Consider the following 18,194-nt stretch of genomic DNA (forward strand, 5'->3'; position numbering starts at 1 on the left):
CCCCACGATGCCCTTGACCCGTGGGAGCTGCTGTGAGCTGGGGCTGTGCAGGTGTGGGGGCTCCTTTTGCCCAGTGTCACTACTTTTTCAGCCTTCTCTCACACACAGACCCACTCTGCCCTTCTTACCCAGCCAGCAGTAAAATGATCCAGCCATTCAATAATCATCCCAGATTATTTAAATCCTCTGTAATCGATCAGCCTCTGTCTGAGTGCTCACTGATAGATATTGGCTTCTAAATCCTGTGCAAATCAGCTGCCTTGCACACAGAGAATCAGGCTGCTGGCAATTGATAGTTTGGCTGTATTATACTTTTGGGCAAGATTAGTTCCCCAGTTCCCTGCCAAGACAAGAACCACATAAACAGAGGATTGTTTAGAAACAAAAAAGTTCCTCTTGACGAAGAAGTCATGTAAATGGGAGAAACAGGAAACTAATCTTCCCTTGTTCGCTCTGAAAGAATGCATATCTCTGAGGAATGTTGTAATTATGGATTTAGGAAATCAGTCCAATTTGCCAGGGTGTGAATTTCAGAGTTCATTCAGTCAACCCTCTCAAGCATTTCTCCTTCAGAATAAAAACCACCAGGAGCTGAAGTGTACCAAAAGAGATTAAAGGAGAGAAAAATCGACTGCCAAGCTTTGCTTTTGGGAAAGATCTTGCACAGATACTGATTATTGCTTTGGCTCTGAGCCAGGGAGGTTTGGGCATGGCAAAACAGAAATCAGTGGTAACCCATGTTTGTCCCGTGGGCATCTCTTTTTCATACACTAATGATGGGAAGAGTTTGTGCTCCTGAGCAAGTATTTCCATTGTCAGGATTTTTGCTTATTTACATTGAAGGCTTTCCTAAATAGAAAAGAGGAGACTTTTTTTCCTAAACGGAGTCTATGGATTCTGGTGATGTATGTGACTGGGTATGGGAACACTGACTGGAATTATTAGTGGGTTAATTGCACACTGGTTTAGCTCATTAGGGTTAATGCCAGGGCTCCAAACCAACCAGGAAGGCGTTGGAGTGACCTTGGCTCATGCACATCCCAACAAGTGGATGAGGTGTCACCCTGTGAGTTCAGGTCCCAGCAGAAGCACAGAGGCAGTGGTTTCACTCCTTCACACGCCTGCAGCTCTGGCAGCCCTGTGGTAACATGGAGCTGCAGTGCCCTGTTCCTGTCCCCACAGTGGGCCTGGCTCTGGCAGCACATGGAATTCCTCACTCTGTGGAATTCCTGCAGACAGATCCCATAGCACAAGTCAATGTCACACGCTGCTGCTAAGCTGGAATTTGGAATGCTCAGATTGGATAGGCACCCTTCAGGCAGCCCTAGAGCTTAGCAGAGAGCTGTATTTTCCTTATGCAAGCTTCTGTACTCCAGGATACAAACCAGATCAGAGTTCTGGGACGGTGACTTCTGTAGAACATTTATGGAAGTGCCTGGATTGTAAAAACCTTCTGAGGCTGGAAAGCCCAGAGAAACGATGTTTGGTCACAGAAAGCCCAGGCTCAGTGAGGCTCAGCAGCAGTGCAGGTAACCCAGTACACGATGGGAGCCCCCACTTCCTTAAACTGGAGAGCAGGATTTGCCATTGGCCCCTGTGACACTTCGTTCGTGTGTGTGTGACACGATGACAAAAGGCAGGGAGATAAATGCTACTTCAGAATACACTGGAAAGATAAGGGTTGCCAGTTTGTCTTCAATATACTGTGTCATTGGGCTTAGACAAAGCATCTACTGTGATAAGTAACACACTACTCTTCTCTGAAAGAGTTTGGCCCATTTCCCCATCCTCATTCATCTTCAGTCTTGCCAAGTGCTGGAGTGCTCCCAGAAAATATCTCCAGCCTGCCATTGTGAGACTGAGGTGTGAGAAATCTGGAAGCATATCAAAAATCTGTGGTTTATGTATTCAGACCAAGTCCTTGGTCCTTTGCTGATCCCTAGGATGAATAATATTCAACAGCTCTGTGGCCAGGGTTAGGCTGGAATTCAAAAGGTGCCTCTGCAATGGTTGTGAGAAAGGGATTTTGGGAGGAAGCACGGACCCTCAGGATAGACTTCACACAGAAGAGAAAGAAAAAAGAAATTATATCTAAAAAAGCAGGTAGGGTAAAGTTACCTTAGTCTATTTGCTATGTAATTGTATTTTGGGGGGTTTATGGATGTCATACAGTTATTTTTCTCTTCAAGCAAAAGTTGTTTTAATGGGATTAGTCAGACACTACAGCTCATTGCAAGCTACACCTGTTCCATTCCCTGACCAGCTAAGTGGAGGGGAGAACAAGTATTGCAAGTGGGTTGTGATTCTGTGTATCAGCATACCTGGAGTTGTGGGATGTAATTGAAAAAATGAATTCATTGTGGATTAAAATAAGAGGTTATGATCTGGGCAAGTCCCCAAAGTGTCAGGCTATGCTGACACTGCTGAACAAGACCAGGAATTGATCAGTGGCCCCAAAGACAAGTGGCCCTGCTGACTGGTCCTAGCACAGCCCCAGGCTGCCTTCTTCTGGGGATCTGTCTGAAGTCTGCAGTGACAGGAGCAGTGGGACAAGATCCCTTCACTGAAACCTCCTGTGCAGCAGCAGTGGCCAATTGGGCAGTAAGAGCTGATTTTCTAAGACAGCATTTTCAGTCAGTGGGGAGTGGGATCCAGCGTCAGGATGAGCTTCGCTGTCTCACAGATGTACCATGGTGCCTTCTTTATGAAGAAGCCTGTCCTGAAGTGTCTGGGGGATTCTGTGCTGGATGGTTCCTTGGGCACATGGGAGCAATGTCACTGTTAAGTACTGCACCTTCCCTCTTAAATCTCTTAAATATCTATTGGGGAGTTTCTGGTTGGATATCAGGAAAAGATTCTTCCCCCAGAGGGTGCTGGGCACTGCCCAGGCTCCCCAGGGAATGGGCACGGCCCCGAGGCTGCCAGAGCTCCAGGAGCGTTTGGACAGCGCTGCCAGGGATGGACAGGCTGGGATTGTTGGGGGGTCTGGGCAGGGACAGGACTTGGACTCTCTGGTCCTTGGGGGTCCCCCCCAGCTCAGGACGTTCGATTGTTCTCCATTTCTGCTTGGGTTTGTGCTTTGTCCAGCCAAGAAACCTTGCTATCCACTACTGAAGCTACTGAAGTGAAATCTGGGAATGATCATGCCAGATTCACTTCAGTGAAACATCCTTTTTAGAGCCTTTCATCTCTGTGGAGGGAAGTGTCCGTGCCCTATGCGTGGAGCTGCTGCCCGCAGCAGGTTCATCTGTTCCATGGCTCTGTGAGGCACGTGAAGGCCCATGGACGATGTCCAACAATGTGCTGAAGGAAATGTCTCAACCTCTTGCTCAGTGTTTTTTGAAAGTACTGTATCTCCAGATCTGCCTCTGAAAGCTGCGTTGGTTCTTTCCCTCTGCTCTGTACCTGCTCACATCGGCCAGAGCTGATCTTGGAAACACGATGACTTCATCTGTTGAAAATTAATTACTTCCCTCAGGGGCTGCCTGACAAAAATTTGGAAGGAATCCCAGTGCAGGAAATGTAGTTGGATCTCTGTGTAGTATTGTTGAGCATGATCAGGACCATCCTGTATTCTGGGTAAATGAGATCTTGGGTGTTCTTCGCCCGGGAGGTGCTTGGGACTTGGAAAGCAGCAGTTGCTGCAAGAAGTCTGTGTGGAGAGGAGCCTGGGGAATGCAGGGCACTGCTAATCACACAATCAGAGCCTCATTTCAGTTTGAAATTAGCTCCTCTCTGAGAGCTCATCTCTGCCCTCCTGCTCAGAGCAGGGCCAGTTTTGTGGGACAAGGTGTTGCCATGCCTGGTTCCACTGTCCCTCTGGGCCTGTTGCAGTACTGAGCCACTCTCACTTGTCTCTTTTTTTTTAGTTTTTGGCTGGCTGGAATTTCTGGGAGGATCTGCCTCTATCTTCTCTGTGGTCCCGCTTGATTAAACTGAAGAGGGGATTATATTCCCCTGCATCCAGCCAGGCCTTCCCTATGTTGAACAAGCCCTGCTCCCTCAGCCTCTCCACGTGCACCAACCCAGTGACCATCTCCTGGAATCCCAGCATGGTTTGGGTTGGAAGGGACCTTTAAAGCCCCTGTGGGAGTGAGATTTACTAGAGAAGCTGTGTGGTGTGACTCTTCTGGCTGCCACTTGGCCGTGGTTGTGTGAGGCACACGGGAACACGGAGCACATGCATCCTGTCACACAATATTGCTCAGCTGCTCACCACAAACCAGCAGCTTCCTCCAGGTTTCCCAGAACAATCCCTGTGAGGAGCCCCAGTACACAAGCAAGTTGACTTTAAGAGTTGCCTTTGCCTTGATCCCTGCCAGTGATATCCTAAGTTAGACTCCTCTGAATTGCCTTTTGGAAGAGGCACTGGGGGGCCGGGAAGCTGAGCATCCTGATTCACAAAGCAGGAGCGAGGTAGTGTGAACGTGCCCCAGGGAGCCGAGGAGCCGAAGCTTTGTGAAGGAGGATCAAGCCCACTTCCCCGGCATTGATGTGGTAATGGACTCCCGAGCTCGGAGTGTGGCTCTGGCAGTAACACACTGATCCCGGGAGCCGGGCCGCTGGCCTCTCAATGGAGCCCATTTTGTTCTTCTCCAGTTCATAAATGAGTGCAGCTGAGTGCCCAGCGCCTGTGAGCGAGAGAGCATCTCAGGTGATGAGAAAGCAGCGTGTTCTCCGGGTGTTCTCCGGCTGTTCTCAGGCTGTTTTCAGGAGGCTATAGAGATGGTCTGGAGCCAGGCTGGTAGAGTTGGGGTTGTCAAGCCCAAAGAAGAGAAGCTCCAGGGAGACCTTACTGTGAGCTGTTGAGACTTGAAGGGTTTTTATTGGAAAGAGGGAGTAGGACTTTACATGGGCAGATAGTGACAGGACAAGGGGAAATGGCCTTAAGCTGAAGGAGGGCAGGGTTAGATTAGGCATTAGGGAGAAATCCTTCCCTGGGAGGGTGGGCAGGCCCTGGCACAGGGTGCCCAGAGCAGCTGTGGCTGCCCCTGGATCCCTGGCAGTGCCCAAGGCCAGGTTGGACATTGGGGCTTGGAGCAGCCTGGGACAGTGGGAGATATCCCTGCCATGGCAAGGGTGGTCCTGGATGGGCTTTAATGTCCCTTCCAACCCAAACCAGTCTGGGATTGTTGGATCTCTGTAGGCTCTCCAGAAGGCAAGATCCCCCTCCCCTTAGGGAACAGGCTGTGGCCCTGGTCTAAACTGGCTCTGAGTGTCCCAGCTCCACCCTTCAAGGAGTTCCTTTCAGTGACATCTGATGGTGACACTGCAGCATCTCCCCATGCAGCACAAATGATGGAAACTTTGTAACACAAAAAACCTCGAGAGCAAATACAGTAAAGTTGCAGTGACACTATCACAGGTCAGGGAATGTTAAAGCACAGGTGTCTGTACCTGCCACACCACAGGGAATTCATCAGTGCTGTCAGTGCCCTCCACTGCTGACAGGGGTTTGTCTTTTTCAAGTTTGGGTTTCTTTTCCCCCTTTTAAAATTGCTGACTCTAAAATATTCTCCTTGACATTTTCTCTACACTAGCGGGAGGGGGTTTTGTTGATTCTGGAAGCACTTGAAAACAGGGGAAATTGGCCAAGACATTCGAAAGTTAAATTAAAATCTGTCTCTGCAAATAGCCAGTGTCAGTGGTGTGAATAACGCCCCTCTTTGGGAAAAGATGCTGAGGCAAAGGGCAGAATTGGCTGGGGCTGAAATGTAGCTTAACACATACAGATAAAATTGATCTAGGGTTCGATAGGGTGATTTCCAAGGGAGGTGTTGGATATTTGGTTTCAAAGTTATTGGTACCAACGGAGAAATGGTTGATGGATTAAGGTCAGGACATTGCTGAGCTTGCCCTGTGTGGTTGGTGTGAGCTTTGTGAAGCCTTGGCAGTGAGAACAGGATTTACGGGTAGGAAATCTGCAGCCATCACTGTGGAAAGCTTTAATCACGGGTTATTGTTGGTGTCAGGGGTTTCTGTGTGCTCATATGAATTAAAGAATATATGATATGTCTAGAATTCCAAGAGGGATGTAAACAAGCCTCATGCCCTCTAGAATCTTCTCCTGCTTGGAGATGTCACTGATGTTGATCAGAGCACCCGTGCCAGTTTCCTCTTGAGAAGTGTTCATTTACTGACAGCAAAGCACATGAAATGTGCTGGTGAATTTTGCCTGGTGAAACACTGCTCTCTGCATCTGTGCCCACATCTTCTGGGGCCAAAGTTTCCACATTCTTGCCTCTTGCAGAGCTGTTGCGGTGGAAGCCTTTCCCCTTTTAGAGCAACATTGGGTTTTTTTCTTTTTTTCAATAAAAAGACAAACAAAGCTATTTTCTGTTTCAGAATGCAAGATGGGATATCTCTGGAGAGATTAACCTTCTATACAGACTTGTTTTTTGTGAAAGAAGAAATCTGTTATCACTAAAATAATATAAAAAATATCTGCACCTCATTATTTCCAGAAATAAAGCTGCCACAATGAGATTTATTAAGAATTGACTCGAGGTGAACTGAAGAGAGCTCCATGACCAAAGAGTTTGTGTTCTAGAAAAAAGGCAGGGAGACAATAGGATGGACACAGGGGGAGCAAGAAAAAGGAATTGCTCTGTAATGTTAGTAAGAAAGTATGTTCTTTTTGGGAAGGACTCTGAGAAGTGGCTTGGCAGATGTGCAGGAGGGTTTAACTCAGCCCCTCTTCACGTGTTCAGAGCTTGGCTCAGTGAGCTCAGTCACAGAAGGTAGAGAGGGGAGAGAGGCACAAAGGTCAGGACTGGCATGGCCGGGAGAAATGTAGAGGGCAAGAAGCATGAGCAGGAGAACGTGTCCTGTCCTTTTCCTGCCCTGCCCCTTCCCTCGTGTACCTGAGCCCCTGGGGAGCTGCTGGACCCCTGTCCTGCTCCCCCCAGCTCCTGCTGTGCCCCCAGCGCCTTGGGAACAGCAGTAAAACTGTTCCTCACACATCCATGAGAAGAGCTGTGGTTTGGCATTTGGCAGAGTCTCCGGGGTGCAGAGTGCTAGGCAGCAGTTTTTGTGAGCAGGCTGTTGCCACCTGGGGTGCCAGATCCCTCCGAGCTGTTCTGCGCCTCTGCCCCCTCCTGCACCTCTGGGCGGGGTCATTCTTTTCTCCTTGGCTTTCTGTTTCCATTACTTTTTACCTTGGGGCTATCAGCAGATTTGTTTCCTGATCTCTGCGCCTGCTTTGAAGACAAATTCTCACCTTTTAGTTACCGAAGGAATGTGAGGAATGAGGCCCCATGGCCGCAGCCTCCTACCCAGCTGGGAGCTGTTCCTACACGCTGGGCAGAGGGAGCAAGGTGCTGCCCTCCCTGGGAATAGGCTCGGGCCCTTGAGCAGGGTGGATGGGCAGCACAGGGCAGATGGCAGCAGCATGGGCAGGGTGGGGATGGACTTCCAGGGCAAATCTTGCACTTCACTCCTCTGAAATTCTCGTTTGTAGTGCCAGTCCTAGAGCTGCAGGTCCTGGGCCACCATGTAGGGTTTCAGCTTGTTTTAGCGGCTTTCTTGACAATATTTACTTCAAGGGCAGATCCATGAGTAAGTCGGAGAGGAGAAATTGCTGCATGGCTGTGGGAGCTCCGGGGTGTTTGCAGCACATTTGGGCTGGCTGGGGAAAAGGAGGGGAGCTCCTACCCCATGGAACTGGTGTGACCCTCTGTGTTACCGTGTTTGTATTTTCTCTTACATCTGCACCTCTCAGAGGTGGACAAGGCAGAAGAGCTCTGGTGCATCTAGCTGTCACCCTGGGGACTGTCACTGCCCCTTTCAAGTGGCTGCTCACCCCTGCCAGGGTGGGCACTGTGTCATGCTCTGGGCAGAGCTGGGGTTTGGGTTTAAACCACAGGCAGGGGGAGTTTGTGCTGGTGGCCCCAGGCTCTGCAGTGGGCCAAGGCATTTCCTTCCTCCAGGGAGCAGCTGAGAGTGGGGGATGTCCTAGAGTGCCCTCCCTGTTTGCATGGTGAACACAGGGAGTGACACCGTGACACCTGAGAGTGCTTTTGTCCCAGAGCAAACATCCAGTTCTCACCTTCACAGGGGCTTTGAACAGACACAGAGGGAAGGACTCCTTTATGCAATCATTGTTCACCCCAGCTGGATGTGGGACTTACACAGCACATTTCATCCAGCTGAATTCCAGTGCAGGGTGACACTACTGCCAGCCTGGGCTCCACCCACAGCTGTGCATGGCGCTGGGGGGTCCCAGAGCACTGGGGGCAGGGGGCTGGAGGCTGGTGTCAGCCTTTTCCTGGCTCTGAACACCGCTCAGGAAAGCTTTGCTGATGTGCCCTCCCTGCCTCCTATGGCAATCCCAACAATCCGGCCAAATACTTCCAAGGATGGAGGAGACCCCACACCACCATCTGCCCTAGAGAGACAGGGAATGTCTATCCTGAGCCGTCCCAAGAAGATGCTCCAGGGTCTGGAGTCCTTCTGCTCTGGAGACAGACTGGGAGAGCTGGGGGTGCTCAGCATGGAGAAGACTCCAAGGAACCTTTCCGTAAATAAATAGGGCCAATAAAAAAGATGAGGGCAGAGTTTTTAGCAGGACCTGTTGCAACAGAACACCAGCTGATAGTTTTGAACTAAAGCAGGGGAGATTCCGACTAGATATGAGGAATAAGGTTTTTACAACGAGGGTGCCTCCTGGGAGGGGGAGAAACCCCTACAATGGAAGATGCACTGACAGTCTGCCTTCCCCCCTTGCAGAGCACAGTTGGGGAGAACCGCTGGCTCCAAGGCCAGCTGGTGCAGTCGCTGCTCCGTCACTGCGATGCGCACGGGGCAGCACGGTGGGCACTGCACTGCCAGGTACCCCCCGAGATGCTGCCTCAGGCCGTGGCTGAGGAGCTGCAGAAGCTGCACATCCAAGGCAGGTAAATCCCCTGTTTGGTGCCTTTTCCATGCAGATTGTTTGTCATACAAACACTGTCTATTTGCTTAAAATCGTTCTGCCATCATGCGTCCTTGGGGACAGAAGTTTGCAAAGTACAAAAGCCTGGAAATTTCTATGAAAGGGGCATTTTAAACTCATCCTAAGTACGCAGAAACTGTGAGATGGCTTCATGCTGCTGGGGGTTCTTACACCTCATCTGCCAGATCAACAGTGCAAATATTCCTCTATTTTACTGAGGTGATTGCAGATCTATCAAAGTTTTACTAATTATTATTTCTTTAATGCTGATAATTTTGGGAAGATCTCACAGATGGCCTTGAATAGTTCATGTTCAGGGATTCTGGTTTTGTGGATTTGCTCTTTCTCCTCGTACAGATCTGCACTTGTTCAAGCACTATGTCACTTCAGGAAATACAACACAGATGTAATCACCCTCAAAACACTTCTCCAGAAGGTCCATGGCTTTTTTTGGAGCACAGGAAATTCTTGTCTGTCTTGGGCATGCTGCTACTTCACTCCAAAGCACTGCTGGAGCTGCCCTCCTCGTCCTCCTCCTAAAGCTACAGCAGTCACCAGTTCGGAGCCAGGAGGTTTTTCCATGAGGGATAAGCCCACAAAACACAAAGATGTGATTACAGGTGTGTGGCTGAGCCACAGACTGTGCATCCAGAGATAAAACCCATCACTACGTCTCTGTGCTGTGGGAATCCTGTACTGTGGAGGGAGGGCAGGTGGGGGTATGCTCTGCCCTGCGTGAGGAGCTGGGACGGATGAATAAACCCCTTTGTACTGCAGTTTACTCATCCAGTCATGATGCCTGCTGTGGTAGCTGCTATAAAGTCAGCAGAGCCATGGAACCCCATAAAACAGTCTGGCTGCCCTGTCTATTCAGTAACACAGCCACAGGTTCCCAGAGGGAGTTCACACTGCACACAACAAGGTGGCACCAGCATATAAATGACATCATCTGTCTCTGGACACACCACACGGGGCTCCTGAGCTTTGCAGGAGAGAATATTCCTGGAGACCTGAGGCTGCACACCTTCATTAAATATTTTACACAAATATTGACTTCCCCATGCACGCAAACTCACAAGGAAGAGTGTTTGTGCAGGGAGAGCTGCTCTGCTGCAAAATTGGGCACACAGCCTCCCAAACATAAGGTTACTAATAGTTTCCCAAATAATGAACCATTTCAAGTCTCTATGGGTGACTCTCCAGAAATGTGTGGTCTGTCCAAGGGAGCTGGATCTTTTTGATTAGTTCCTTTTCTCTGAGAAAGAGCTGAGTGTCATGGGGAAAGAGAGGGTCAGGGTGAAATAAGGGGAGTAAAACTTACCCCTCTTGCTCCAATCCAGGATTTCCTCCTGGCTTTGCTTGGCTTCAAACTGTTGCATCTGATTCTGTGCAGGGTAGAAGAGGTCACAAAACCAGACAATTATGAGGCCAGTAAGAAGAAGGACTATTACCAGCTTCCTATTTCACGGGAAAATATTCACTTTCTTCAGACATGGGAGGAGACACTGCAGTGCTGGGAGAAGGTGCTGCAGGTGAGTGTTACCTGGGATTGGCCTGGCAGGGTCAGGGAACTGGAACTCCATGTCAGGCTGAGACACAGAGCTGGATGTGGCCATTGCCATCCACCTCCCCAAGCCAAGAACAGCTGCTGCTTTAGGCTGCTCTGGTTTGGGGAATGCATCAGGAATTGTGCCAGGGAAGGTCCCCGTGGGCGAGGTCCCCGTGGGTGATGCACGTGCTGTGAGAGTTCTCTGTGCCTGTGGCAGTTTGCACAAAGAGCTGCAGGTGCTGAGAAGGAAATGCTCATGTTCTGGACAGACTCTCCAGGCTCCTCTCAAGCACAGGGAGGCTCTGGGTGCAGAAAGTGTCTGTGTTGCAGCCTGGGCAGGTCGTTGGTGTGGACATGGAGTGGAAGCCTTCCTTTGGCATGGTGGGGAAGCCCCGTGTCGCCCTCCTGCAACTTGCACTGAAGGATGAGGTGTTCCTGTTGGACCTACCACAGCTCCTCAAGCAAGCTGAGGCTGAGGGAGAGAAAGAGAAGCTTCCCCATTTCATCCAGATGCTCTATTCAGACACAACCATCACTAAACTAGGTAACGCCCATCTCTCCTCCCCACCTTGGGGTTTCACACAGCCTGTTTTGTCATCTTTGTCATTCTTAGGTCCTCTTCATATTGTCATTCCCTAAAGGCACTTGCCATAGAGCTAGCTTTTGTGGCCCTAAGTGTTCAGGCACTGCCAGGCCAGGAAGCAGGGAATGTGTAACTGGGAATGATAGAAATATGGAATTAGAGAACCACAGAATATCCTGAGCTGGAAGGGACTCACCAGGATCCCCCAGGGCAGCCCCTGTCCCTGCCCAGACCCCCCAACAATCCCAGCCTGTCCATCCCTGGCAGCGCTGTCCAAACGCTCCTGGAGCTCTGGCAGCCTCGGGGCCGTGCCCATTCCCTGGGGAGCCTGGGCAGTGCCCAGCACCCTCTGGGGGAAGAACCTTGCCCTGAGCTCCAGCCTGAGCCTGCCCTGACATAGCTCCATGCCATTATATCTCCCCATTTCAGGTCAGATCCAAGATCCTTGGTTTAACTTGCACTCTCATACTTGGGATTGTCCTAGCTCTGTACTAATCCCCAACTGACACCCAATCTTCAGTGGTTCTGGTAATTCTGGTGGGCAGAGCTGTCTGGATGTGCTGTCCCTATGCCAGAGCTGCTGTGCTGGACACCAGAGACCTCTGAATTACCATACATGGTTTTTGGAGGCTTTTATCAGGAGCTGCTAAACCTGGATTTCAAGGGCAAATTCAAAAATACCTTTCCCAGATTTTATGTAAGTTGATTCTAAACTCGGCATTTTTTCATCCACCTCTCTTCTCTCTTTATCTGCAGGAGCATCTCTTTGGAACAAAAGAGACAGGACCCAGTCTTATTCCCCTTTTTAAACAGTCTTCCCACCAATGCTTATAAATATTTTGTCAGCACTTTGACTCTGAACTAGAAGAAGCTGCAGTGCATTAACTGTGATTTGAGTTTTCTTACCTGTGTGATTTGGGCTTTTTTTCTCTCCAGGTTATGGGATGTCTGGAGACCTCAGCAGTCTTGCAGCCACATGTTCTGGTCTAAAAGACACAGAGAAGCAAATTAAAGGTGTGGTGGATCTCCTTGCAGTGGACAAACAAGTAAGGAAAAACACATGGAGATGTGGGAAATTATATCTCCTGCATGTACTGGTGGATAACTGTCCTGAATCCACAGCACTGTCTCTTTGCATTCTGGATTGGCAGGGAGGTGGCTGCATGAATTAAGAGACCATTTCCTCCAGAGGGTTTGAGGTGTTGGGATTCTGTAAAGGAAGACAGAAGAATTCCATTTTCATCAATTAAAAAGTTAAAGCTTATGATACCGACAGCTTTTTCATAGCCTTTATAAAAGCTGTGAAAAGCTCTTGGAGACCCAGCTCCATTCAGCCAGGGCAAGGTTTCTGAGTACAAGTTGCACTTAGGAAGATGAAGTTCTTGTAGAAATTCTGTTACTCCAAGGCCATGCATTATTCAAGCAGATATGATGGAGTTAATTATTTGCACAGAACCCTGATGTTCCTAGGAGGGCTGGAGTTCCTGGTGGGTTCAGCACAGGAATTTCTGGTCAGCTGAAGCAAAGCTGGGTTTGCACGCAGGAGCTTTCAGCAGTCTGTGAAAATGTTCAGCACAACCATTTTAATGGGTAAGATGTACAGAGTGTGTTTTAGGCTGTGGGTTGAGGTGAAAGCAGATCTTTGGGATTGATAGCTTTACCTGGGAAGTGCTGCAGGGGCTGACATAACTGCCAACAGCCCACAGTTTAAGCTGAGAAATGGCAGCTGCAGGGAGGGCTGCTGCCCAGGCTGTCACAGGAGTGCCTTTTCCCACCGGGACTAGGGGAAGAAAGGTGCTGTACTGCCGCTGCTGGTCCTTTATTGAGTGGATGCCCAGCAGCCTCCAGCATTGGTGAGCACCCTGCAGAGCCCCAAGGAGCTTCATCCCAGCCCTGCTGCTCTGGCGCAGGGCTGTACAAGAATGCCCTGTTTTCCCTTCCCTGGCTATGGAAGAGATTTCTCTCCAGCAAGTGTGTTTGTTAAACAAATAACCCGACGCCATGTTTATCTCGTGCCATCCCAGCCCTTGTCTGAGGGCTGGGGTTCAATATGCCAGGAACGAGATGGATGTGATAGGGCTGTGCCTGATCCCACCAGCTGGAACAGGAGGTGGTTTGGGAGCTACTTCATAACCAGGTGGTTTCTATCTTTTTGTTTCCATCAGCTGCAGTGGGGGAAGGACGGCCGGAAGGTCGATGGACTGTCCCCGGAGCACAGCCACGAGGAGAGAGGGGTCAGGCAACCAGAGAAAGGACTCAGCCTCCTGGTGCAGCACGTGCTGGGGAAGCCTCTGGATAAAACAGAGCAGCTGTCAAACTGGGAGAAGCGGCCACTCCGGGAGGAGCAGATCCTCTATGCAGGTCTGGCCCTGGCTGGGTGCTGCAGGTAGTCAGGGCAGGCTGTGTTTGGCTGCTCTGTCCCCAGGAAAGTCATTAAGTAGCAGAGGAAGAAAATGGCTTTGCAGATTAGTTCCTGTTCAGAGGAGTCAGCACATGTTTTGTTTGTCCTTTTGAGGACATGACTTTAATGGTTGAAGTTTAAACTGTCCAGTGATTCATTATTTCCCTTATGAAGGAATTCCTGTGCTTTGCAGATTTTGTGTGATGAAACATCACCTCAGTGGAAACTCCTCTCAGTAACTGAAAAGAGGAAAGTCCACTTCCTTCTGCCTCATTTCACAGCCTTCCTGGGAAACAAATGCTGTGTTCATTTGTCACAGTGAGGTGCTTGTTAGAGCTGGGTTTGAAATGGGCAGATGTGGTGTCAGAAACTGCAGCACAGACTCAGGGCTGTTGGAGGGACCCACAGAGTTTATTGCTGATTACCCCAGAGTCAGAAATCTGGGTCTAAATCTTTTCCTGGTGCATCAAAGGACAGTCTGCTGATGCAAACCAGCCCTTTGTTAAATTCGACTATCCTTGAAGCTGACACAGTTCCCACAAAAGTTAATCACTGGGACTTGTCAGACTGGCTGGGAGAGTTCTTCTGTTGCCATTGCAGGGAGCAGCAGCACACGGCAGTGAGTGTGGGCAGGTGATTGCAAACAGCTTGGGCAGTACCTGCTCAGATATTGCATCTCCTGGGGAAGTTCCTTTCCTGTCAAGAGGAGTGATAAGGAGCTGTGGGCAGGCTCGGGGACAATGGTGAGGAGCAGGGGCTGACTGCAGCTACCTGGTGGTGGTTTGAAGAGCCACACTGCAGTTTGCATTGGTTTATTGGGTTAGAGTGGAGATGGCAGAGCTTCTCTTTAAGCGCTCCTGCCTTGACCCCTTGTGATTGTGGGTTCAGCTGTGATGCTCAGTGAGTCAGTCCTGGAGCTGAGGGTATGACCTGAGGGAGTTGCAGCTTCACAGTTGTTCACAATGGCTTTTACAAAGATGGGGGTTCTTCCTTACCTCAGGAAAGCCTCTGGTTTACTTTTGAATGAGCTTCATATGAGCTGAGGCTCACATTCTCTTCCCTGCAGCCTCAGATGCTTACTGCTTGCTGGAGATCTACGAAAGGCTCTGCAAGGACCCTGAGAGCTTTGGTCTGGGTTCAGACCTGACAGACAGTCTGGTGGGAAAACAGAGCAAAAAACCTAGGGCAAAGAAGCAGCTGAATAAACAAGAAGCACCATCACCTTCTGGACAGGTCTGTAAACATCTTCAAAGAGCTGCTTGTTGCTCAAGACCCCTGCAAATCACACACTGCTGCTCTCAGTCACAGCATTTCACTGTGCACGGCTGTTCTCAGGACTCTTGCAGCAAACATCCTCATCAACCCTCACTCCTGGGACACTGGGCTCTCTCCTTGGCCTTCCTGGGTCCAGCTTTCCCTGCACTTTGGTTCCCTGCACTTGAGGTTAAGTTCTCCTTGCAAAGTGTGGGTGCAGATCTGTGTGCTAAGCTCAGTGAGCCTTGCTTGTGGAAATGCTCCTTCCACATTTTGGGTCTTGATTATGTGGCCAAGGTTTCAAAACTCTTACTTCCTTACTTTTGCTTTTTACTGAGTTTCCACACCTTGCTTTCACACTGGGAATATCTCCTTTATTGTGTCTGGAGTAGAAGTCTGCAAAGTTAAAAGCAAATGATCCGTCAAAAATGCCTTTCTGCTGAAGGCTTGTCTCTGCCTCCCTGCCCACCACCACATTCCATGAGAGGCCTCTCCCAGAAGTTTGTGTTGTGGCAGAGCCTTAGAACTCCACCAGAGCTATGCAACTCTGCTTAAGTATCTTGGAATGTGACCGGTGCCTCTCAGTAATAATGTTTTATATTTAAAATGGAACCATTCAGTGGATTGTGCACCTTTGGAAACCTTGGCACAAATCCCATTTTGTTATTGACTCATCGTGTGTATGTGTGTATCCTGAGGAGCCCCAGATGTGTGTGGAGCTCCAGAAGTCAGTGCCCCTTCCATGGCTGGGCTGAGATGCTTCTGACTGTGTCCACCTGTGTGTAAATATGCAGCATCCTTTGGCCTTCAGCAGGCAGGAAAACATGGAGCAGCTCCCTGAGCACTGCATTCGTGGGAATGTTGTGTGGTACAGCAGAGCTGGGTGGCTGCTGCAGAGGTGGGAAAAGTGAGCACTTCAGGCTTCAACCACCTTGGAAACCCACGGGTCATCTTTGTGTTTTGTATAGTCAGATTCATCAGCCAAGAGGCAGTTGGTAAAACCTGGACTGGGACACCAAAAGAAGCAGACTTCTTCTGACTGCATCCTGCAGGACTCCAAGCTCTCTTTCTCACTGTTTCCTGGTCCACTATCTGAAGTGGGGCTAATGACTCTATTATCCTTTATAAGTTTTTTGCTGTCTGCTGGCATGAAACATGAGGAAAAAGCTCTGTATGACAGTGCTGGCCACTGGATAAACACTGGCTAAGAGCCAGCTTCAGCTCTTGCACATCTGTTTGAACAGCAGCAGCAGCCATGGGTAGTGTCTCCAACTGCCTCAGGTTCAGGGGGCAGCTCCATCCCTCATCACCATGCTCTGGTGTCAGAGCTGCAGCCACCAGAATCCTGCAGGAGCTGGTGACAGCCCAGTCTACCCAGTGCTGCAGAGCCCTGAGTGCAGGGACCAGCTACTGGGAGCTGCAGCATCACACCAGTGTTGCTCCTGGACCTGAGCTGGTTCCCATGGACATCCCAGGTGGAGCTGCCTGGTGTGTTACAGCATTCCCAGCTTGGGGCCAGCTCCTGCAGAGCTGATCTGCAGTGCTGGCTCCCTGCATAGCTGCTGGCAGTGTCCTTCAGTCATCCCAGTTGATTCAAGTTCCTGGAGTCAAAAGCTGGACATTGGAAGTTCCTTAATAACTTCCCTTCTCCATGAATTTAGCTATTGTACTTCTGGGAGCCTCCCAAAGCCAAAGTCCTCCAAGTGCAGGAACTCCCCCAGCAGCAGACATTTGAAATAAACACAATTCAGGCACTGCCTATTTTTAACCTTCCAAAGACAACAGAGTTGACGTGGTTGCTTTGTCTACCTGGTTCTCCCTCTGTGTGTCCCAAATCATAGCTTTGGCACATGTTTATTAATTGCAGACTACTTTAGGAGAACAGCAGCCTTCACTATGTTTCTGTGACTTCTTGAAGATGAATGTCTGTGCAAAGCACTGGAGGCCAGGCTGGCACTTCTCCAGGGAAAGGCTGCAGGTCCCTGGATCAGGTGGCCAGCTGGTCAGGGAGAGAATGACAAATTCAGAATTAGCCCAATCATGTTCTGCCCCCGGCCCAGGTGGTGGTGGCAATGTGGACAGGATGGGAAGGAGGATCTAGGGGTGCTGCAGAGCATGGGGAAGTGGTGGCACAGGTGGAAGGAGGCAGTTGGATGTGCTATGGTGGGTGAAACAAACACAGGGAGGAAAAACACAAAAGTACTGGGAATCATCCTTCTGCTCCTTATGGATCTCCTGCCTTTCTCTAGGAATGCCAAGGACCCAGAACAGAGCCCTCAGGCCCCCCTGCCCCCATTTCCCCCCGAGAGTTCAGCGTGGTCTGTGACAACATGCTGCAGGGCCTGGGGCGCTACCTGCGCTGCCTGGGCGTGGATGTCCGGCTGCTGGACAATGAGGATGACCACAGGAAAGCTGCTGAGGTGAGTTCACAGCTCCCATCTCCATGGAGATGTGATGGGGCTTACTAGGAAGCTGCACTGGTGCACAGGCTGCAGGAGCTGTCCTGTGGGTCCCTCTTTCCATCCCTATGCTGAGTCCCAGCTCTTCGGGTCACCCCGAGCTCTGGCAGCTGGAATCAACTGGTCCCTGCAGTGGTGTGTGGCCTTGGTTCTCCATTTCCAGGAGAGAGGAGGGGAGCAGAGACTGCTATGATCTCACTCTTACATGTGTGTCTGTTTATGTCACTGGCAGCTGGGGCAGCTCGAGTCATGAGAAGAACACAAGTGGAGGGTAAAGATCATAGACTCACAAAATAGTTTGGTTTGGCTTGGAAGGGACCTTAAAGATCATCTCCAACTCCCAAAGATGTGACCAAGTATCTTTGGGGAGGGTGTGTGTTTGCAGAAAGGCAAAAGTCAGTGAAAGGAACCAATATACACTTAGATTTCTAATGCACTCCAGTTTGGGCTTATAGGCAAGGTATTTGTCTGCCTTGTGTACAGGTCAGTTGGGCAGAACCATAATCCGAAAATGGCTGTTCAATACAGAATGGAGAATGTCCTTAATCAATGGCCATATAACATCCTGGCTGGCCTTGTGAGATGACCCAAAGATGATCAGCCACAACTTGCAGTGATATTTGGGGAAGGAAGAGGGGATCATGAGTATTGCTCTGGGCTCCCATAACAATTCTGCCCCTCTGCCTACCGGATGAGAGACAAATACTGGTTCATTTCAGGCACATTTCTGCTATCCCATGAGTGCAGATCACAGAATCACAGGATCCCCTGAGCTGGAGGGACCCACCAGGATCACCCAGGGCAGCCCCTGTCCCTGCCCAGACCCCCCAACAATCCCAGCCTGTCCATCCCTGGCAGCGCTGTCCAAACGCTCCTGGAGCTCTGGCAGCCTCGGGGCCGTGCCCATTCCCTGGGGAGCCTGGGCAGTGCCCAGCACCCTCTGGGGGAAGAACCTTGCCCTGAGCTCCAGCCTGAGCCTGCCCTGGCACAGTTTCAGGCCATTCCCTCAGGTCCTG

The 18,194-nt window shown here is 50.1% G+C and overlaps 1 protein-coding gene across 10 annotated transcripts in view; it reads left to right on the plus strand.

Moving 5' to 3' along the window:
* The window catches only part of EXD3 (exonuclease 3'-5' domain containing 3), a 248,101-nt gene that overhangs the window by 106,914 nt on the left and 122,993 nt on the right, over nucleotides 1–18,194 (plus strand). For all 10 annotated transcript variants that reach the window (XM_014880988.2, XM_088177400.1, XM_088177398.1 and 7 more), the window contains exons 12-18: nucleotides 8,728–8,894; nucleotides 10,326–10,464; nucleotides 10,812–11,025; nucleotides 12,001–12,110; nucleotides 13,230–13,425; nucleotides 14,532–14,698; nucleotides 16,969–17,139. In XM_014880988.2, coding sequence (XP_014736474.2) covers nucleotides 8,728–8,894; nucleotides 10,326–10,464; nucleotides 10,812–11,025; nucleotides 12,001–12,110; nucleotides 13,230–13,425; nucleotides 14,532–14,698; nucleotides 16,969–17,139 — 1,164 coding nt within the window. The remainder of the gene's footprint in view (nucleotides 1–8,727; nucleotides 8,895–10,325; nucleotides 10,465–10,811; nucleotides 11,026–12,000; nucleotides 12,111–13,229; nucleotides 13,426–14,531; nucleotides 14,699–16,968; nucleotides 17,140–18,194) is intronic.

Source organism: Sturnus vulgaris, chromosome 22 (assembly GCF_052056855.1).
Source record: "Sturnus vulgaris isolate bStuVul1 chromosome 22, bStuVul1.hap1, whole genome shotgun sequence".
In the NCBI taxonomy this organism is placed as follows: Eukaryota; Metazoa; Chordata; class Aves; order Passeriformes; family Sturnidae; genus Sturnus; species Sturnus vulgaris.